This window comes from Astatotilapia calliptera, chromosome 19 (assembly GCF_964374335.1).
Source record: "Astatotilapia calliptera chromosome 19, fAstCal68.1, whole genome shotgun sequence".
Classification (NCBI taxonomy): domain Eukaryota; kingdom Metazoa; phylum Chordata; class Actinopteri; order Cichliformes; family Cichlidae; genus Astatotilapia; species Astatotilapia calliptera.
The window spans coordinates 16,317,360-16,340,373 of NC_137440.1; the positions used below are offsets into that span (position 1 = coordinate 16,317,360).

The 23,014-nt window shown below is 42.9% G+C and overlaps 1 protein-coding gene across 5 annotated transcripts in view; it reads right to left on the reverse strand.

Moving 5' to 3' along the window:
- Positions 1-439: 439 nt before the first annotated feature.
- The window catches only part of alk (ALK receptor tyrosine kinase), a 489,366-nt gene continuing 466,791 nt past the window's right edge, over positions 440-23,014 (reverse strand). For all 5 annotated transcript variants that reach the window (XM_080293835.1, XM_026152849.2, XM_026152846.2 and 2 more), the window contains 12 exons: positions 22,251-22,409; positions 21,052-21,165; positions 18,647-18,833; positions 17,851-17,941; positions 16,849-16,913; positions 16,630-16,759; positions 15,027-15,124; positions 11,862-11,954; positions 7,170-7,271; positions 6,789-6,923; positions 3,977-4,067; positions 440-3,386 (listed from right to left, as the gene is read on the reverse strand). In XM_080293835.1, the coding sequence (XP_080149961.1) occupies positions 2,310-3,386; positions 3,977-4,067; positions 6,789-6,923; positions 7,170-7,271; positions 11,862-11,954; positions 15,027-15,124; positions 16,630-16,759; positions 16,849-16,913; positions 17,851-17,941; positions 18,647-18,833; positions 21,052-21,165; positions 22,251-22,409 (2,342 nt within the window). In that variant the 3' untranslated portion in view covers positions 440-2,309. The remainder of the gene's footprint in view (positions 3,387-3,976; positions 4,068-6,788; positions 6,924-7,169; positions 7,272-11,861; positions 11,955-15,026; positions 15,125-16,629; positions 16,760-16,848; positions 16,914-17,850; positions 17,942-18,646; positions 18,834-21,051; positions 21,166-22,250; positions 22,410-23,014) is intronic.

Sequence of the window (23,014 nt, forward strand, 5' to 3'; positions counted from 1 at the left end):
GAGATAGGAAAACTGATCAAAATTCAGTTATCTAATAAAAACAAAACAAAAGCTGAAGTGATTAAGTTTTGATGAGACAAAGAAAAGATTAGTGCGAGCAGGAAAGCTTTTCCTCTGGGCAGAGCCAGTTAGAAAGTGGTTTTAAAATAGTGCTTCATGCACTGTTTGACGTGTGGCACGCTGATGAATTCTCGGCAAAATCTAATCATCATCATCAGAGAGTCATGATAATCAAAAACCTAACACAAAATCACTGGAGTACTGCACGTATGAGCACACAGCTGCAGAATGAGCTGCTCAATTTTAACGCCTGAATTATGTTTGCAGAGCAAACAAGCTGCCGGACGTCTAGTTAACGCTTTTTTCTTAGAGAGGTATCTTATTTGAGTTAATTTGATTAAGTTGGCTGGCAACTTCAAAGATGGAAACAGAGAGAAAATACGGCTGTTATATAGTAATTTATTAATTTTGCCGAATGTCTTCTGAAGGGCAATGTACAGCTTTTTACCAGAGCCATAGTACAATACTTCATAATTACAACATTTACAGGTGCAGTTGGGTTTGTCTTTTTACATCAAACGACGGGGATGAGCAGTGAAGGGAGCACAGAATCAATAAAATGCAGTTTAACACAGACAAAGCAAAAACAGTGTTCATTAGCCAATACCGAGCTCGCCTGCAGGAACGCATTTATCACCGAGCATCATGACACTCACACGACGGCTCGTCGTCTCTTTACAGCAGCTGGACTGACAGCCGAGTACCGGTAAGCAAAAAGCGTAAAAAAATATCGTCATTAATTCACCTAAATATCAACACACTCGTGGCATCGTTTGATAGATACGCCGAACTGAAAGGCAGATGGTAAACACAGACTATGCGGGTGAAAATGAGCGGTTCTGGGTTTCATTCACATGTGGAGCGAAAGCAGTTTGTACTTAAACTTTTCTCTCAGACTCATTTGTATTCCACAACAGCCATCTTATAATAGAAAAGATAAAATATGCAAATTTAAGAACGTGGAGTGCCTCGCGATGGCAAATTGAAGGTTAAGATTGATTCAGCAATATCCACTGTTTCTATAGCCAGACGAAACAAAAAAGTTTGGGAAAAAAGAAAACCAAGATGTGAATTAATTAATAAAAGGTTACTCAAAGAAGCAATAAGTAAGGAAAAGCCGCGGCTTCTCTGTCTCAAAGCGCTCGTTCGACAGAATGGAGCTGTGAACAAAAGGAGAGTTCAAAGAGCAGCGACTTCAATGAGACCGGGGGCAACGAGTAATTTCACATCTTTAGCAACAACAAAAAAGCTCAACTCCCAAATGTTGCTCATCTTCAGTCACATAACACTCAGTGCTTCATTTATCCAACTATTCCGCTTAAAAAGAGTCGCTGCTGTAACAAAGCTTTTAGAATATTTAGTTAACTTCTTTTTGTAAGGAGTTTCTTCAAATAAAAAAAAAAACCTGAACAAAAAAAACAAAAAAACTGAGAAATATCTGCTTCCAAAGGAATTTGTTTGGATCTGGAGAAGCAGTAATAATTTATAGAGCCACTTCCAAATAATAAATAAAGAGATGAATAAATAAACAAGCAGGCAAGCAAACATCAACAACCACATTTTTTCCCAGTATTATTATTATTATTATCATCATTTTTTTATTTCCTTTGTAGAAATGTCTCTGGTAATCCAGCGTCAATCCTGTGATATTCTTGAAAAATAGTCTGATACAAGCAATTTACCACGCTGCATTTTTTTTTCTTTTCCCAAAGGGATGAGGAACAGTTTGAGGGCTCTGCAGAAGAATGACACATGTGGCTGGCAGCTACAGTCAAACTGATCACCAAAGGTTGAGAGTCAAAGTCTGGCAAAATATAGAGATTTATTCCTCCTCGTAGTCTGTTTCTGATAGTCGTGAAGCCTCCTCAGCAGAACATTAGTTGACCTCTCCTAGTCACAATCGTGTGGAAAGTCTTCCAGGTGATTCTCAGTTTTCTCACTCAATCGCTCCAATGTTGAAAAAATACATTTTCTTTTTTTTTTTATATTCTTAAAACTATGTTTGACTCTACATTTTGCCTCCCAAAGCTTTTTAGTTCTCCGATGTGCTTTAGCATCCACTGGGGTTTGAACACACCTCAAAGGTTCTGGTGTAAAAAGCCAGTTTTAGAGAGATGGGTTCTTTCCAAAATGGTGGGACGGGAGTGGTGAAAAATAGTCTCTCTCACGGCACAGTGTTTCTTGCTGTGTGACTCACAGTCTCCAAAGACGGGGCCTGAAAAAGAAGACTTTCTGCGTAGGCCTGTGGGCTAAAGCACGGTGGCGTTGTGGCCCTCCATCCTGGGCAGCCGTGGGTCCTGAACCGTCCCCATCGTAACTAGCAGTGGGCGGCTATCCTCGGATATACCTGACTGAGCCATGGACACTGACGTAGGAATGGGTCCCCCCCTCTGGTGGGCTGCTGAGGAGGGCATGCTGCCCTGCTGGGGTGGAGGAGGTGGGTTGGTGTTACTGTGACTGGACTCTATGGGGAGGCCTTGCTCCTGGTAGCCGTATCCGATGGTGCCACAGGGGAAACGTCTCAGTCTGTAGAGGGGGACTGGGGGCAAGGCGGTTGAATCTAAAAGTAGGGGAGACTGGGCAGCGGGAGGAGGTGGAGGGGGTAGCAGAGGTCTGCAAAGACCCTGCTGCTGCTGATGGTGCAGCAGTTGGAGTTGGTGCTGCTGCTGGAGCTGCTGCTGGAATTGCTTGTGCTGGTGCTGGAGACCTAATGCCCCGGCCACCTCAGCCACTGTCCGGCTCACGTGATCCTGCCCCTCTCCAGGAACCCTGCCACTACTGCTTCCTGCTCCGCCCACCCCTGCTTGCCTTTGCTGTTGCTGCTGCTGTTGCTGCTTCCTCTGCTGCTGCTGCAGGAACCACGAGCCATACGTAGGGTTCCACAGACTGCTGCTTTTCCCAGTGTGGGCGTCCTTCTCTGAGGGGTGTCCCTGGGCGAAAGCCAGGTTGATGTGTCCTCCCTCTGAGCTGGGCTGGGTGGTGACATGAGGTCCCTTGGCAGTGAGTGTGGAGGGGGCAGCAGAGGTGACTGTGTTGGTGGTCTGTGTGTGAGGGTGCTGGTGCATGTGGAGGTATGGCTGGGGCTGAGCCGATGGTTGTGCTTTGGCCTCAGACGCTGTGCTCGTCACAACAACGTGCTCCCCTCCTCTCCGGTTCTCCTCTGTGGGGTAGGCGGGAGGTGGCTGTGGAGCCTCCCCATCGGGCACCTGGGGATTCACCAGCACAGTCGGAGCTGAGGGGTCATCGGGGCCCATGGGGGCATGTTCCTCCTCCTCGGGTACTGGCCCATACTCGATAGGCAGAGCCACGTTCACCACATCGGGGTCCTGAAAGATTCAAAGATCATGGCTGTGGATGAATGGTCATAACAGTTACTTCATTGGTCTAATACTTTTGCTTGGAAAATGTCATGAGGTCGAGCAGAGAATTAACGAGAAGGATATTACGGAGAACTGCAGTGCGCTGACAGTCTGGCTGCACTAACAGTAATAAAGGGCAACAACGTCCCAGCAAGCAGATTCTAACAAAGTTGTGGAATATTCACAGTTCGCCTGTGGGTCCAGCAAACTGAAAGCTGCGCATCAACAACTTATGGCATAAGATGCAGCAGCAGTTTACATTATAATCTTAGCCACTTGTCAGCTGTACTGATTGATTCTATCGTCCTGCAGAGTGGTCGAATAGAGCAAGTAGTCCACTACTGCAGATTATGTCTTCCTCTCAGATGGAACACTCCTTTTCATGCACACATACGCTTTCTTATGCTCTGTACAAACTCGTGTTGTGTAATCAGTCTTTGCATGCCAAGAGCTTATAGTAAACAATGAGTCACAGTTAGGTTGTTTCCTCTGATTGCTCAGCCCTAATCAGTGCCTGCATGACAGTCAGGTTCCCATACGGTGCTCAGTTTAGTTACCTGTAAGCAGTAGTCGATTCTCTCCAGGATGGTTGAGAAGTTGGGCCTGTCTTCAGGCTGGTGCTGCCAACTCTGAGTCATTATACGGTACCTGAAATGCACATGAACGAGCAGAAAACACGGAGTCAAAACACTTTCTCCCACTCCATGCAGAGAAAGCAGAGACTCTCCAGCTGATTTAATGCATGCTGGGTAAATCTCCTTTGACTAAATATTCTTTATTTATTTATTTTATTTTGATTTTATTAGGTTTTTGTAATGCAGATTTAAAGTGTAACCTCCCACCACTGAGAGCTATTGTTAAATGGGCGATGTAAATTACAGGAGCGAGTTTTAGTGATGTTAAATCCTGAGTTATGGTTTTAATTGGTGATTAAATTTCACTGTGGCTTTCAGAAAAACTTCAGTTTGATAGAGCACTTAAGGTATCTGCCTATTCTGAGAGAACAAAAAAAACCCAACAACACGTTTACAGTGAACATGAATAACAAGATTTGGGGAGGGAACTTTTTTTTTAATTCACGATTTCCTGCTATACCGATTACACTAATGCGCACATCAGTGCTACGTTGCTAGGAAGATACGTCGGATACAAATTTCATTTCAAAATACATTTGCACTTCAGGGAAATTTTCTTTTTTATTATTTTTATATAGAGATAGAGATATAGACAGATGGATATATAGCTGGATAGTGGTGTAGTGGTAAGACTCCACGCCTTTGGAGCGGGAGACGCATGTTCAAGTCCAGCCTGGGGAAAACAACTGCTTTCATGGCTAGAGGTACATAGATCATTAACAAGGAGGTGATAGACAGAAGTGGTAGGGTGAAGTGTGCTGTGTACTTGTACTCTTCCTGTGAAGCATTGAGAGTCAGGCTCACATGTTCAACCAGGGAGGTAAGGGGCAGAATAGAGGAGGGACTACTAATTGTCTAACTTCCTCTACTTGTAGGTTAACAAACAATTAGTAGTCATCGATGTTGACAAAGAGTATTATATCATAAAGTGGCTGAGAAATACAGTCTATAGTATAGACATGTAGTACAATCCCCGTGACTATATTTCAATCTGGGAGACTCTTTGTGACTTGTAAAACGTTTTATTTAGCAGTAACAGCCTTTATCAGACTTGATCGATGATAGAACTCTGAACTATTCCTCCAACTGTGCTTTCAGCCTTGTGAAGCTTCGGGTCACCGGCTGCTCCCTCCTGTTAAATTTCGTGTTCCATCTTTGATTAGTAGCTTCAGCAAGGTCCTGAGCGACCAAGCAGCCTTGAACCATGACGTTTCCTCTCAACTTGCTTCACAGCATACACAAGGCTTGTTTTTGTTGTGCAGTTCCTGTTTTTCTTCAAAACAAACAAACAAAACAACATCATTGAGCCAGAAAATGTAAATGTTACCTCATCTCTTTTCATTTTTGAAAACAGTGGCCTCCTTTGTGGTTTTGTTGCATTAACACAATTCTTACTTTGTGTTTTTCTCACAGTGAACACAGATTGTTGTAGAGATTTTGCTGACAATTTCATGTTACTTTTGGGTTGTTTTTACCCATTTTCAGGACTGAACAATGCCATCTTACTGTGTTGTTTGCATGATGCTCACTCCCAGCAGAAACAAACTCCCCATTTAATGGATAGTTTATCTTATTATTGTAGAACTCAGGGGACCCAGGTCTTCAAAAGCTCTTTTCAGCTTTGTGCACATTTAGAATTGTCCTTTGAAAGTTGCTGTGATCGAGACATGATTCACACCCACCAGTCTTACTTTAGAGGATCAGACTCTGTCAATAGAGACTCTATATGTCTTTATTTATCATGTGTGGCACCTTTCAACCTCCAATTCATCTCTCACGTCTTTAACTGGAACACCTGACTTAGAGTAGCTTTTAGAGAAGTCGTTAGCACAGAAGGTCATTTATCTTTTGCAGCCTTGATCCTGAATGGCTATAAAAACAGGAAAAGTACAATCTGCTGGTTGCTGTTTGATACGAACTATGGATAGTTTGAAGACAACTAGATCAGTTGTTCTTTCTCACAGGCAGTGCAAAGCAAGATAGTCTGCTTCAGACACATTCACACTGGAAATACTTTACGTGGCTAAGGTGAGTGCGCTGCATGGATAGTGTGTGCATGACACCTTCTCTCGAGTGGTAAATGCACTGGATTATCAGCTGTGATATTCCCATATCACTGCAGTCTGACTCGTATTATTATTAAAGTGGAAGGTTCAATTAAATTAAATTGTCTTTTTAAAGCACCAAATCATAACAGCAGTTGCCTCAAGGCGACTGCTACATCCTAAGGTAGAGACCCTGAAATAATACAGAGCAATGAAAACAACCCATTTTGAGCACGCAGTTAGTGACAGCAGGAAGGAAAAACTCCCTTTTAACAGGAAGAATAATCGGGCTCAGGGAGGAGCAGCCATCTGCCTCAACCAATCGGGGTTGATGGGAGGAAAACCCGACAAAACTTTGTCTAATTTTGTATAAAACACCGAAATTCTTAAAACAGTCAGATTAGCCAAACTGTGAAAGAAGCAGAAGCTTCTAAACAAAATCTATAGTGCTGCTTTCTTACAGTGACAGTGAATTTACCGGGCTAGCTGGATAATCTGCATTTGTTTTCATATATGCCTATGTTGGGTTTAGCAGTTCAGTGCATGTGTGAAACTGGCCTGTGCAGCATTAGCTTAGTCTACAGTTGTGACTTGGATTAGATGCCATGAGCAATAAGTACAAAAAAGTTGATAAATTTAAGCTCTTTCTTACAACTGTGATCTTTCTTGTCTGTGTGATCTGCACTTACACAGGTCCAGGACAGTTTTTAGGCGGGTCCATTCTTCCCCCATTTGTTACAAACTCCAGCACTTCTTGGTTACTGCGGCTCGGATATGGCATGTAGCCCAACGAGAAGATCTCCCACAGCAGGACCCCAAATGACCTTCGAGAGGCAATTGATGAGAAAAAAAAAAAGATTAGTTGGAGGGAGAGAAAGAAAGCTAAGGACAATCAAGTCTTAAATTACAGGCATCATCACCGCTGAAGTGGTGAAGGATGAGAGCAGAGGACAAGTATGAGACGGAGAGAAATGCAGCGAGGGTTCAGCAGGAGGTGAAAAAAACAGACAGGTGTGAAACTCTGGAGGTGAAACCAGTGTCAGTCTGAGAGATGTGTGCAGGGTTCTCACCATGTGTCTGTTTTAGATGTGAAGATGCCCTCCATGAAAGCTTCAGGTGGCATCCATTTCACCGGCAACATGGCACGCCCACCCTTCCTGTAATAGCTCGCCCTGAACACACAAACACATTTGTGAGGGACGTGCTTGCATAACCGTGTGGTTAATAACAGATCAGACACAGTATTAAAAAAAAAAAAAGGTGAAAACTTCTCAAATCCAGCAATTAATTCAGTGTTTTTCGGCAGCTTTATTGGCGCTCTGATCTGGTCGCTTTTTCAGCCTTCTTACATGTTGCTGTGTGAGACCTTCTAAGAACTCCTTATCTCGCAGAAAGGAACGACGCAGATTTCTCGCCGGGCTGAGCCGAGCCCCGTCTGAGCCGAGCCCCGTCTGAGCCATTTTTAATGCTGCCTTGCCCTTTGCATTGCTAGAAAAATAATCAGATGTGTGCTGTATCTGATCTTTGGTGCTGATAGAGGTCGCCGCCTGGTTTATCTCGCCCTCCCCGAGATGCACAACAAGGACAGACGTGAAGTGGCTCCCATTCGGCTCCACGTCCGCCACGGTGTCCACAAAGAAAAACGGACATGTGTCAGGATCACAGTTAAGTGGTGTCAGCTGCTGTCAGACGGGAAAACTTTATTTTTGGCACCGTTTTCTGTTGCGGAGGAGTAAATCTGTTTGCCCCCAGTAATACTGTCATAAAAATATCAGCATATTCCCTAAGCACTTGTTCATAAACATGGCAATTCTTGATAATAAATGAGACTGTGTGACTGGCTGGGTGGTTGCCAGTTCAAATCCCTGGGGCCTAAGGAATAACGCTCTTCCTCTGCTGAAAACAGCAGCTGCTCCGCTGAAGCTGCACATGGCTGCACAGGAATGAATTGTAATTACAGTGGGCAGCTCCCAGGTGTAACTAGTGTTCCCTGGTCGAACACATAAACATATAGAGAAAACAAACGCATCAAAAACAAGGTGATAAAGAATAAATAGACAGTTGTAGTTTGGAGAAATTATGGGACCGTCTCAGGAGCCTGAGCTTTTTCAATGCACCATCTGATACCTGTGCACTTGGCTCTATGTCCTATATTTGTCTGGACAAGTGCTCATATCCAGCTCCATATCTTCATTTTTGAAGTCAACAACAGCAGCTTTGCATGATTTACTTCAAAGCACTGACAGTTCCAAATAGAGATACTGTATCTTATCCTGGGCTTCTGAAATAAGCTAGCTTCACTGCTCTGCCTTTAAGCCAACTTTTTTCTGATTGGCTTCTGCTTGAAAGCAGACGATTTAAACAGTGTGTGTGTGCTTTTTGTGTGCCGCTCGACTATATTAAAGCTATCCTCAAGAACTGAGAGAAGAAAAAATTTCTGAACCTGAGCATTTACAGCAGCTTGACGCCTTTTGGCTCACGGGAAATACTTTTACATCCACCAGCTTCATCATTTTGAACACTGGGCCATAATTAACACCCAACATTGGAACAGCATATAAATATGTGATGGAAAATAAGAAAAAGGCATAATAGTCCCGCTTTCATTTCATGCTCTCCTGGGGCAAAAATGTCCAAACTTCAGTTAAAAGCCACTGCTCTGTACCTACTGTATAACCTGGAACTGACATTTAAATTAAATCCAAAAATAATATGAGATGAGTGCCAAGAGGCTAAAACAGAAGTAAAACGTGCAATATTTATGCAGTATTAACCATCTGCAGCCAAGGCCCGGCCTCAGTTATTAAATTTTGGTCATAAAGATGGAGTTTCCTTTAATTATAAATTCAGGTGAGAGCGTTAATAGACTGCTGCATTTCCTACAGTATGAACCCAGGGCAAACAGCAAGAGCCAGCACTCATCATTTACTTTAACTTAGCTGCAGCTGCGACTCTTCAGGGGATCCATGAGCAGAGATGAATATAAATGATATGCAGACAGATAATATGGTTAAAAGGGAAATATAAACTATTGGCATAAGAAGTTACCCTTGAGGGAAATTACACATAATCAATGAAGCAGAGAAAACAATCACTAGTGAAGTCTGTTTGCTTGACAGATTAGCTGAGAGCTACACTGCAGGGCAGACACTCAGATATGCACCCAGCGACTTAATCCATCACTTAAAATAACATGCCCCAGTCAGTGATGGGAATCAGTTACCAGCCCCATTTTTAGTGCCGCAATTACAGGATTGAATCGTGCTACCATCTCATTCCCCTCTCCGTCCTCGGTACCCCTCTAATTTTCTTGTCCATCCTAATAAAGAAAACGGTGAGCGAAGTGGAGTGGCCCCTGTAAATAGATGCAGTAAGACCAAACTGCTGCAGGAGCTCCTTTTATTCTCCTAAAATGTCCTCTTTTTTTTTTTTAACGTATACTGCGTCCACCCTTGATGACCTCTGCAACCGAAACAAATAAATGCAGATGAACCGAACTCTAATTTTCTTCCGCCCTGTCGGTTGTCAGGCTGTTAGAGAACGGTGAATCATTCTGAGAAAGATTGAGGGACATGTAGAACACGAGACTGATAATCCCGCTATCGCTAGATCAACCACCTTTTCAGCACAGGGTGTATGGACATATTTGTTACTCCTGCCAACACCTCCAACACTGACTGAAAGCTGAGCTGCAGATTAGGGAGGCTTAAATACAGTCTCAGGAAATCTATAGCTCAAATGGAGGTGTTTTATGTTTATGTGTGACTCTGTGTGCAAGATAGTTTTTCCCTCTAATACTGCTCTAACAGTAAGAGACAAAGGCACGGAGCGGGCTGTGCTGAATGGAAAGTAAGATAGTTGCATGCACCTAAGGACACAATGGTGGAGGCTAATGTTTGTGTCTGCGGAGCTGGATGTCTTTGTTCTGCTTTTATTGTGCGCCTGCATGTGTGCACGCCAGGCTGACTTTAATAAATACAGCCTAGAGTCGTGCTATACAGCTACTGTTATTAGACCCTATGAAAATATGGTCATTTAAGGCGAAACAGTAGATTTCTCTTCATACTGGCAGCTGTTCACCTTAGGATGACGGCTGTCTGCCAGCTATTGTCTACCCAGCTTTTTATTTACCACCACATCACTGGTGCGCAGGCATGCGTGAAAGACTGTGTGAGTGAAATTCTGCAAGTGCAAGTATGCCTGTGGCTCTAGCGGAATATAAAAAGCTGACATTAAGCCATGTCCTGGTGCCTCACTGGGGGCACCTGTCCCCCTGTGATCGCCTCAAAAGAACCCCACGTCGCTTGTCACATAGCAGTATGGCCACATCGTGAAATGGCAAAAATAACGCACCAGCAGCCTGGTAGCCATGTGTGCAAAACAACCCGCCTCTCTCCGAACACAATAACAATAATAATAAAAAGCCCCTGCACCAGAGCTTCAGGCTGAGAGATAACAACAAAATCGCAGTGAGGCACCTGAAAAACTGACATCAGCAATTAAATCAAGTGTTCCTAAAGTGGCTCCCCGGGGATATTGTGCAACAGCTTTTTCCGGATGCTCTGTGAGTGACTTTGCTCTCGTGTGACTTTTCATCGCATGATTCAAAAGCGCTGCGCTGATCTAACTGAATGTTGTGACATATTTTCCTTGCTCTAATTTCTTACCAGATGAAAGGCTTGGGAGATTTCCCTGCTGGATTGTGCGTTCATTTAAATGATGCCACGTGAAATAATGGTAGCTATATTAAAAAAAAAGGGGATGAGAACAATGACTAAAGGGGAGCTGGTCTAGATTAAAAGAAAGCTTCAGTCCAACAGTATAACAGAGGATAAAACAGCTGAGCTGCAGTATTTACTGGGTAAAAAGCCCAGGACAAAAACAGTTTCAACTCTTTTTTTGTTATAGTCACACAAGAAAGAAAAAACTTTCATGCATCTATGACCTGCATTGCACATATCAGTAAGCGAGAAGAGGTTTCTCCACCAGTGCATACAGTCTTGCTATTTGCCAATGGCATGCAGCAACTGCTTTTCCAAGCAAACGTATCCCTATTTCTAAGAGCAACGGGCATCTGAGAAGTCAGCGGCCAGTCTGCTCAATGGTAAATGGTAAATGGCCTGCATTTGTATAGCGCTTTTCTAGTCCATAGAACCCCAAAGCGCTTTACACTACATTCAGTCATTCACCCATTCACACAGACATTCACACACTGGCGATAGCAAGCTACATTGTAGCCACAGCTGCCCTGGGGAGCACTGACAGAGGCGAGGCTGCCGGACACAGGCGCCACCGGGCCCTCTGACCACCACCAGTAGGCAAACATTGGGTTAGTATCTTGCCCAAGGATATTTGGCATGCAGCGAGGATGCAGCCTGGGATCGAACCACCAACCTTCTGATTAGTGGCTGACCTGCTCTGCCACCTGAGCTACAGCCACCCCAATGATTTTCTGAAAAAAGCTACACGACTTCCTTCCAGTCCTGTCACCTGATAGAAGCAAAGCTGTGACAAGTGGTACTAGGTTAAAATCCAATGATTGCTGCTTAGGCCTTCCGGTCATCCTACTCTCTGATTTTACTTGCCATTAGGTCAGAGTCGTGGACTGTGTAAAAGAAAAGTATTCTGCCACATGTTTGTTTCTCTCTGTTTGGTGTGAGCTGCATCCCTTTGGACTTTATCTGGATTCCAGTTCAGCTATAGCTAGCCAACTGGACCAGAGTGTTCTTGCCCGCTGCCACTGAGCTGCGTTAGTATTGTACCTGTAAATGTCTCGAGCCATCCCAAAATCTCCGATCTTAGCCACTCGTCCCGGTCCTTTGCAGGTCAGAAGGCAATTCCGTGCTGCAATGTCCCTGGAAGAACAGAAAAAAAACACTTTCAGGTTATGTTGCACACATGCATGGACTCATGCTATTAGAAATCTTTACCCACGAACTTCAGGAGGATCAGGTGAGGATAGCTTTCTCACATCTAACACACAGCAGGACGCTTTACACAGTTCTCACTGCTGAAATTCTCTGTGGTTTCAACGCAGGTGCTGCCTGACCCATTGTGAATTCATCACTCAATATACAGACTTTGTGCTTGGGGTACTGGCAGGTTATAGACTGTTTCATATCCAGTCCCACTGTATTGTACATTTGTGAAAATAGCTTAAGCCTGAATTATACAGCACGACAAGGTGAATACTGATGCTCGCAAAGCTCTGCTCAGAGGTTTTCATACATTTGCATCTATAACATCTCCATGTATGAAACACCTACAGATGCTCCCTGTTGGATCTGAAGTTCACTGTAACTACCAAGCTGCTCCGGGCAAGCTGGCAAAGTGTATAGTTTCCTATGACTCTGCCCACATGGTGGATCCAAAGAAAAGATTGAAATGTATGTGCAGGCTGAGTGGGTTAGAGGAGAAAATTCATATTTGCACTGTTCTGGGCCGGTTATTCTTTGAGCAAAAATACAGTAGTTCTCACGGCGTGCTGTACTGCTGTCTGGGGAAAAAGGAGCCGAGCTCACACACTTTTCTCTGCTCCCCAGGCATCTAACTTTCTCAACATCTTAAGAAGTGACGTAGCTCACTGCTCGTCTGCACACTGCAGACAAGCGAGCACCAAAGGCCAATAAACAGCCAGACTTTAGCATCAGAATAACATCATGTGGCGGCGCTGATCTCAGACTAGATCACGAGACAGGATACGGCTGGAAACCACCAGCGATAGAAACACACAGCACCGAGCTCTGTGTGTAGACACAAACGCACACACATGTTTTGATGTTTGGCCTCCAAGCTCAGATGAGAAATGACACAATGAGGATGAAGTAATGGTTCAGACTGATTTAAACGGAGGGCTTTTTAACCACTGTACACAGCTGCCCCACTTTAGTCCACCGCAAGAGATGTAAGCTAACATTATAAAAGTATTTCATCGCGTTAGTATGAGAAACAATAAAATCCTCTCTAGGACATCAGTTCCACTTTCTCCAAGTTTCTTTTAAACTTTATATTAAAGTAGTTAAATAAGTGTCAGTGTCTATAAACTCGGTTATAAAAAACAGAGAAGAGAAACTTCCTCCATTTTCTTTTTCAGGAACAAGAGGTGAAACAATTAATCCATTTAAGGTCATCTAAGCCGCTTCAGGAAAGCTGCATAATTTCTACCGTAGCGCGACTCTAATCAGCGGGCGAGAGTGCACGTGCACACACACGTGCACACACAGAGTCGTGAGGTGCTATTACTAAATCCAACTTGCTGTGTTTAATGGCTTGGAAGAATTCATGGAAATGATTTGCTTTTGCTTGTAGGCGAGGAAGAGTCTTGAACTGCAGCATACTGCTGTGACAGACTGTGGTCTAAAAGCTTAAGGGAAAGACACAGATGTGTTGTACGTGCAGCACAGCGATATGAGAGGAGACTGTTGTTAAAATATTATTAACCGGCCTTATAATGTGAACCTTATTTACAGTAAATTTTCACTGCAGCTTAAAGACCCATTTCATAGCAGCACTTCCAGAACAATACGCGTTAGCCTATTTTAACACCTGCAGTTGCACGAAACTGCCCAACTCCTCAGTACAGTGATAATTTTCAGGTGGCTACAATTGCCAGGCCGCTTGTAAAATGAAATAACCAAAGAGCAACACTGCACCATCCACTAGCCATAAAATGGAAATAAGCAGAGAAACACACATAAGCTGGAGTAAGTCATTCTCAGATAACATCAACCCTGTGATTTAACCTCTTGGTGAACATAACAGCTCTTCATCCAACCCAGTAAGCCCCGAGAGAAAGCTGCTTTCTGTTTTTGGAGTAGCAGCCTACTTCACTCACATGCCCTTTACTCACCCCCAAGAAAACACGCTTCTATAAAAATGAAATTAGCCTCAAGGACAGCGTTGGGGGGGACTTTTAATACAGGTTTAAAGGCAGAGAATCAGGTTGAATAGAAGATCACGAGGCTCTGGAGAAGAGTCGGCCATTAGGTGGATTGATGGAGCTTTACTGTACCGCAGCGGGGCAAACAAGGTTTAATAGACCTCGTCTGTCATTGGCCAATCCCTGGGAAGTCAAAGGCAGATCTCAGGGAAGGTGGATGTGCTTTAATTGTCCTGATTTGATTGCAGAATCTATTTTGACCTTTTCTCGTATTAACACGTACTTGACTTTCCTCGTGCGCGTCCACGAAGGAGATTTTTGTAAGTCGGGTTCAAGAGAGGGCTTTTAAAAATTCTTTAGCCACATCATATGGTTCACCAGCCACTGCGAATATGAGCATAGAAGGGGCATACTCTTGACTTGCGCCTCGGATACAGAGCGTAAAAAGGCAAGCCGGCTAGCCCATCTGGCTGCTCCGATACTAAACTCATCACTTGTCCTTTCTGCTATCTCAGGGAAGGCAAAAGGCATACTCAGTCCATATGTTCTGCTTGGACAGATGCAGTCAGTTCATTATTCTGAGTAGATGCTAGATGAAGGCAGGGAACTCTGTTTGTTTGAATGCACATTTGCATTCCATATTTATACAGTGGCATGCATACCCATATGTTCTGCATATTGTTCATCTGCCAAGGCAAAAAGCCGAGGCGGGGGTTTGTGATAGGTGCTGTTTGTTTGGCTGTCAGCTAGATCACGCAAAAAAACCCCACCAAGACAAATTTCATGAAACTTGGTGGCCGGGGGAAAAGAGGGATACATTAAATTTTGATGTAGATCTGAAAACACTTTCTTTTAAATTGTGAAATACCGTACTGACCTCAGTGAATGAGCTCCCCGAATATGTCAGTCTGATCGGTTTTGCTAGGGAGACTAGAGAACCACTGAGTTCACTGTATTCGTTCATAATAATATGCTCCATTTATTTTTGCCAACGCAAATTTGTTTTTGCATAAGTGTATGCAAAATGTGCAGCCATCTGCTGAGGTACCTGTGTATAAACTGGTTCTCCTCAAGATACTGGCAGCCCTTAGCGATGTCTCTGGCCACGTTGAGGAGGTCCACCATGGTCAGGCTGGATGGTTGATCCTGATTAAACAGAGAAGAGACAGAAAAAACAAAAAACTGAATCTGGGGCTGAATCAGGAATAGTATCTTTAAGAGTTAATGAGCACTATATTTTATGATAACAATCCCCCTTTAGCTCGTTGCTACAAACTTACCATTCTGGTTCAACCTCACAGTAAAAAAAAAACCCTCTAATAACACAGCAAAAGAGACTAACCAACACTGCCCATCACAGATTTATCTGTATTGGCATATGGATTGTCAAAAATGAGAGATTATATAAATTACTCATTAGCCACTTTGTTCGTTAGTTGTGGCAGACGGGCTGGCCTGAGTATTTCAGAAACAGCTGATCTGCTGGGATTAACCCTCACAGCCGTCTCTGGGGTTTATAGAGACTGCTCCGAAAAAGAGAAAATATCCAGTGAGCTGCAGTTCTCTAGGTGAAAATGTCTTGTTGATGCCAGAGGTCAGAGGAGAATGAGCACACTGCTTCGAGCTGATAGGACAGCAAGAATCTTCTCCAAAAACTATTTGTCACAACCAAGGTAGAAGAAGATGCAGAAGTAAATCTCTGAAAACACAACATGTCAAACCTTGAAGCAGATTGGCCACAGCAGAAAACCGTGCTGTGTGCCACTCCTGTCAGCTAAGGAAAGAAAACTGAGCCTACAGTTTAATTACCATTGCTTTTTTTAGTCTGGAAATGTGTTCACACTGACAAGTACTCAGTTGCTGTACTTTAATAACTGCCAAAAACAGTAAAATACTTGCACAAATCAATGAAATTTTGGCCAACAGTGTAAAGTGAGGCTACATCAGCAGAGCTAATGGCAATGCTGACGCTAGCTAGCTTACAACAAAAGATTTTCTTCTTTCAGACGCTGAAATTACAGCTGTTGTGACATTGTTTGTTGTATACAGGTGTTACGTTTTCACTCAGTGTAGAAGAAATGTGTATTAGATGAGCGGTACCAAGTGCAGCGTTCACTATTGGACGTTGCAGTCATCATGTATAGCTAGGTGTGTTCGACTTAGCTACCCTGTCAAACTTCAAGCAGTACACATAAGTGTTTAGTTTATATGGAGTCCAAAGTGAGACATGATAACGATGTTAGAGTTAAGTGGCTGCAGAGCCAGTTTGGAGATTAAAACAAGAGAATAAATGCTGGATTTCATCAGGTCAGCATGAATATAAGACCAAATCAATGCACTGCGTCATGTGATATTTAGGCGCTTAACGCATACAGTAGTACATTTGTGCATCTTACTCTCCTGAGACCCCAATTCCTCACAAAGGAGCTTCATTCTGCTCAATAAAATGTTTTAGACTTTGTTAACAATTATGAACTTTTTGTATTATCCTTTAAAATAAACCCACATCCACTATTAAAAAAATACTGTCTGTTCACAGATGATGTTTAGTTTTTACTGTTATCAGGCCCAATCAATCCCAAACTGGGGGCTGGGTCTCAGGAGAATAAAGTGATATGTTCACTTGAGTGCCAAGCAGCAGTGTGTCTCACCAGCCGGGGTCTGGTCTCCCTCAGGAACGTCTTGAGGTCCCCTCCAGCCATCAGCTCGAGCAGGATGAACCGAGGCATAGCCTGCAGACTTACTCCTATACAGCGCACAATGTTCTGGTGGTTGAACTTGCTGCAGCGACACAGCAGAGAAACACAGGTCAGATTTCTGCTGGTGCTGTACGACAGACTGAATTTTCTTAATGCTTAAATAGCTCCTACCTGATGATTAGAGCCTCCATGAGGAAGTCCAATTCATCCTGCTCAGAACAAACTTCCGGAAGAGTCTAGTTTAAATGGAAACCAAATCTCAGTGCAACAAATGGTAATAAGCAAGCTGTAATTGGCTTCAAATGAAATTGCAGTTCTTTGTGTGGCACTTAAGGCTTCAAAAAAACTTTTTGCAGACGGGCACAAAAACTGCTTTGGTCTCTAGAGCCACTTCCCTCCCATCACGACGCCTGGGGAGAACTCCTTTTTTAAAATAACAAACCTGTTTTATCTGTATAAAGGCTAAAGGTTGGAATTATTAGTGGCCTGGACATTGTGAGTGACAAGCGGGTTCTGATTAAGCCACTAGCAGTTTGCTAGGCTTCACCTCAGCTAATTGGAGTCATTGAACTGGACCTCTCGACTGCGTTTGTGCCGTTGGTGCCTTATGGAGCATTTTTAATGCAATTATCACACAAATAATATGGCTCACTGTGCGGTTAAGAGACCATCCAAGAAGAATGTGCTCCAGCTTTGGCAAGTGAAATTCTAATATTTCATTAGTCTGTTAGCGCTAATTAGCAGCAATCTGTGTATGAGTATGCAACCATCTATTAATGCATATTGCTTACCAGGCTCACTGTGTCAGCTGACAATTTAGCACGACACCCTCTCGTCCAAAAATACTTTGTTTTGGTCCAAAACAAACTATAATGCTACAAATTGTCGCTTTAGAATGGAGCTTTATAAACCAGCTGGTGGTGTCCCAATGGGTACATCCATCTTTTATAAAAAGTCTGTGGTAATAAGTGTTGCATACAGTATTTATGATATTTTGTATCTTGAGCTGAATGATGCTGAATGTGGGGCAGAGAAAATAACTGTTACAGTCGTTCTGTTACAAAGCTTTTAACGGAGTTTCAAAACAAGTCTTCAACTCTGTGATTGCCGGAGAAACGCCGCACAAACATCCATCACATGTAACCCCACTATTACTCTTGCGTCATGACTCACCTTGACTGCAACTTGCAGTGGACTTGGTTCACCTGGTATCCCCACTGCAAGACCTTCATAGACCTCACCAAAAGCACCGTGACCTAGACCCCTGCAAACAAACAAACACATAACTAGTTTTAGAGAGAACGATTTAAACAAGAACAGTGCTGACACCTCTAAACTAAAGACGCTTGAACAAGGCAGCAGAAAGACATCCTAAATAAACCTTTTGTCCAAACATCGATTACCCGAGGAGCTAAGCACGAGGTAAACGAGTGGGAGTCATGTAGTAAATCAAAAAGAGTGACTTCTTTCAAACACGGTGGTTGAGATGCTAGTCAGTATTCTAATTTAGTGGTCTGACAGCTTTTCAGCCCACAAAGAAAAATAACTCTTTAACCTGTTGCAGCAGTGAATTTTAAAATGAAAATATTTATAGTTTCCATTTTTTCCCCTTTTTTTAAAAAGTTGTTTCAGTTGACATGACTCTCGCATAACTAGATGAAATAGATGTGTCATGAAAGTTAAAAAAAAAGAGAAAACTATTAATGATTTCAAATGTTTAAAAACCTCAAATGATGAACTGGCGAACTATAAACACAGAGACAAGATCATTCTGGAAAAAAATGATTTTTCAGAAGCGGTGAACACCGTGAGACGTCACACTACTAACGTTGTTTCCTCTCACGCCATTCTGCATTTTTGAGTCTAACATAAGTGGATTTCCACAACTATTTTGTAGGACTGACATCTTCAGTAATTGCACATCAGTCCATCCCTGCCCCACAGTAATGAGATTACTTGAATCTTTTACCTGGTGAGAGAAATGTTTCGCCTTGGCACTTCCTTCAGGTCGTTGACCGAGGCCGTTTTGCCAGCGAAGCAGTAGTTGGGGTTGTAGTCTGTCATGATGGTGGAGGCCCGCAGCTTACTGAGCTTGCAGTCTGGACTCTGCAGCTCCAGCTGAATGGACTGCAGCTCTGTGTGTTTACGCCGATACACTGGTGACATGAAAATAAAAGAGCAGTTTTGTTCCACTACTGAGATATCGACATATTAATAATATTAATAAAAAATAAATAAATAACAAAACATAAGTCCTTTTTGTAAAAAATTACTACTGGCAGCCAAAGCTCACAAAGCGGAAAGCTTTTCCAGTTATTACGTCTCCAAAGAACACAAAGCTGTACAGCACCAGTCACTTAGATAAAGCCCACTGTGTCCCTGAGCATCCATTCCTTTCCATCCGATCTGAGATTTGTCCAAAATATCACAAAGAGCATGTTTCAGATTTAAAGTTTTTCAACCACTGTACATGTGCACCTGTTAGATACATGAACACATATAAAGTGCATAAACAACAATGGGCCCAAAGCGTAAGACCCAAAGAGCTCACATCTTTTCCCTCAATATTGCAAATGCATGCACCTCATAGAGAACAGCATGAAGTATGAAAACTCAGCTCTTTGTTTCTCTCTCACACACCCACACACAGCAAACTTCACACTTTTTAGTGCTAGAAGCCTCAACCTGGACTGTGAACATAGTAGCTTCAGGGACAATCATTTGTGTGTGTGCTTATGTGTGTGTAGGGGAGTTATTTATTTACCAAGTGCTGTCTAATGTACGAGTGCTGTCAGCTGCTGGCTAAGCAGCCATCCATCATTAGCGTGTTTCGTTCATCAGAGAGGTTGTCCCACACCTCGTCTGCCCCTGCCTCGTCCACTAATGTGCGTTCAAAAGTGTAGGTGGGAGTCTGAAAATATGCGTCAGCCTGCAAGTGATGGCTCAATGAGCGTATACTGCATGTCTGGCGGTAATAGTCTGAAAGCAGGCGTGCAGAGGGATATTTGTGATGGCTACGAGGCTCACCTCCCATTCTGGAAACAGCCTGCTAAGGGCCATTTAAGATGGGCCAGGGACCACTGGAGAAGTTTCATGCAGAGTGAAAATGTGTTTTTTTCAAAATGTATAACAAACAAGAAAAAAGGGTGATCATAAAAACATCTCAAATGAAAAAAGAAATCATGTCGGGTTTACATTTGGCTTTAAGCTTGTATCCGTGAACCTCTGAACCGTATCCACCATGTAGTGAGAACAAATTCATGGCGTACAACCCTGTGGCTTGCTGACTTGAGGTGCCAACCTCAGGCTTAGACACTATAGAGGGAGGAACAATATGGCTTATTATCAGTGCTCACCAAACCGTGCATCTCAAATAGTACTAGGGTGCATTAGTGCCTATGGAATTGGCAGCTTGCTCATCTGGAAAGGCACAACCAATGCTGAAGGTATCAATGAGAGGAAAACACAAGTCTGCTCCCATCCAGACTTGATCAGGGAAGACCTTAATATTTCAGCAAGACAATGCTAAACAGCACAGTGCATCTATTCCAACAGCATGGGTTTATAGCACAATTGCCCAGTTGCTGAACTGGCTTTCCTGCAGCCCCTGAAAACATTTGGATCATCATGAAATAAAAAAAAAATGCAACAAAGACGAACAGGACTATTGCACAGCTAGAATTCTCTATCAAAAGAATGGGAGAACATTTCTCTCCCAAATGTCCAACAGCTGCTCTCCTTAGTTCCCACATGTTTATGGCCTGTTGTTAAAAGAAGAGGGGATGTTACCATGGTAAACATGTCCCTGTGGCAACTTTTTAAGACATGTTGCTGCCATTAACTTTGTATGTTCTACTGTAAATAAAATTTGGGTTTATTAGATTTGCAGTTTGTTTTTATGCACATTTTGCACAGAGTCCCAGTGTTTTCTGGAACCCCAACCCTCTCTCACAATCTCCTAATAAAATCTGTAATATTTAATAGAGTATGTTGCGTTGTGGTACGACTGCGTATAACTTGTTCAGTGATTGGGCAAGTCAAGTGTTAAAAATCACAGAGCAAAACACTTTATGTATAGCAGGAAGTACTGAATGAGTGAACAAAGGAATACACCTCCTGAAATTAGTCTCAAATTAATTATGTTGTGTCCTCCTCCACCTACAAACCCCAGCTGCAAAGCTGAGGAAGGGAGGAAAAAGTGCAATGAGAATAAAACGAGTGCAGACACTTGCTGATCCAGGCTTTTGCAGATCATGTCAATTTTCACTGTAAAAATTCTGTAAATTATCAAGCAGAATAATTTTGGCCGTTGCCGATACCAAATAATTCTTTCAAATTCATATTAGTTGCTGACAAAGATGTGTCAACACTTACTTATCATGACTCCGGACACAGCCAGCAGGAGGGCAGCAATGAGCGCCGAGGTGCCCACAGACAGACCCAGCGCCAGGTGCGAGAGAGATGGCTGCGGAGGCTGCTGGGACACATCTGCAGGACAAGGGGAAACAACGGTGTCATACAGTTGTTATCTTCCCCCAGAGGAGTATTAACATTCACTTCACCACACTGATCCCAGACTTAATTAATGATGTGAAAGCGATGACACAACAGAGCTTAGGAGCGGCGACGGACGCTGCATGTCAATTCCTTTTTTCTGTGCGGAGGGGAGATCGTTTCGCTCGTCTAAGCCGAGGAACAAATCTGAACACCGAGAGACACCATATTGAAATTGTGACCTTTTTACGACCTAGCATCACAGAATTATCTACCGCTTGTCATTATAAAGAACAGATTTGCAAATCATCGGTTGAGGAGACAGTCTAGGTCATTAAGATATTATTGAGACGGTAAAAGCCCTGTTATTTTGCTTGAAATTATAAAGTGACACTCTGCCATATTAATTCATTTCAGATCTACATTCATAAACGTGTTATCTGCCTGAGATTACAAATCATAATTGAAGAGGCAATTCTGGGTCTGTAGGGGTTTGTCTACACCGGCTTGTTAGAGTTTAACCCAAGAAGAACGCAGTTTTCAGACATTTCTGAAAGCTGATTTTTAGTCGATGGGCCTAATGGGCAAAGCTAGCTCCATGAAGGCTCATTAAGCCCATTATGAAACACATTCACAATCCACAGTCTAATGTCACCACATCAGTACTAAGGTGAAACCTTTTATCCTTGACATCCTGAAATAAAGAGCTTTTATCTGACTGCAGCGCCAACAGTGAAACGACAGGACAGGAATCCACACGACTATTACTGCTATGGTTACATTCATTTTCAGTGAGAGGTTAGCTTATCCTACGTATTGATAATTATTACGAATGATTGAAGCGCTATTAAAAAACATTTTCCCTGATAAAGATTCAATAAAGTACAGAGCCTTCCAGGCTTAATTACTTTTGTGGATTAATTCATTATCTGTTCTCCGAGTCGCAGCCTATTACAGGTACAATTACATTCAGCTCATTTGTGTGTTCAGATCATTTCATACGTTTGCATGGAACAGATAGAATTAGTCTGTGGTTCTTCATTACTTGAGCTCCACTACTGTTATCTCCTGTGTCATACCTGTGGCGTTGATGCAGGAAACTTCATCCGGTGCCAGGGTGAGGCCTTCATCACAAAAGCAGATTGTGGAGTCTATGTCTATCTCGTGGCATTCATTGCTCTCACAGTGGCTGCAGTTCTGCACCGGGCTGATGATCACCTCGCCATCCCCCTCCATACCTGTAGGCATCCACGCACACACACAGACACAAAAACACGGCAGAGCAGAGGTTTCTAAAGCGAACAGGATTTGATTAGATGGCTGTAGGATGTTCTCTGGTTAAATGAGCCAAAGTTCAATAACGCTCCTGATGTAATTTACAGGAAATAGTCCTGATTAAAGGATCTATGAAAAAAAAAAAAAAAAAGAAAGAAAAACTTCCCAAGGTTTCACTCTCCACGCCATCGTGATCCAGCATATGGTATCCTCACTCACAGAAAGAAAGGAGACTGTGTAAGCGGTAAATAAAAACAGAAGACGGTGACCTGTAAATCAAATAACGCTTATATTAAAAGGTAAACATCAAATACTGAAAGAGAAATTTGATTGGGTCTGGAACATCATGGTGTAAATTTGAAAAACATTGGATGAGGCGTCATATCTCATTCATGATTCCTTCAAGTTTCCCAATTTTTAGTTCTTTTTAATTAAACATATAGTTTAAATAGTTTCCAAATTGCTCTATTCTGTTTGTATTTACATCTTATAACATGAAACACGGTTGCATCTTTCTCCAGTTCTTCTGTTCACAAAGCCTTGGGGTCAAGGTCACTGAGATTCAAAC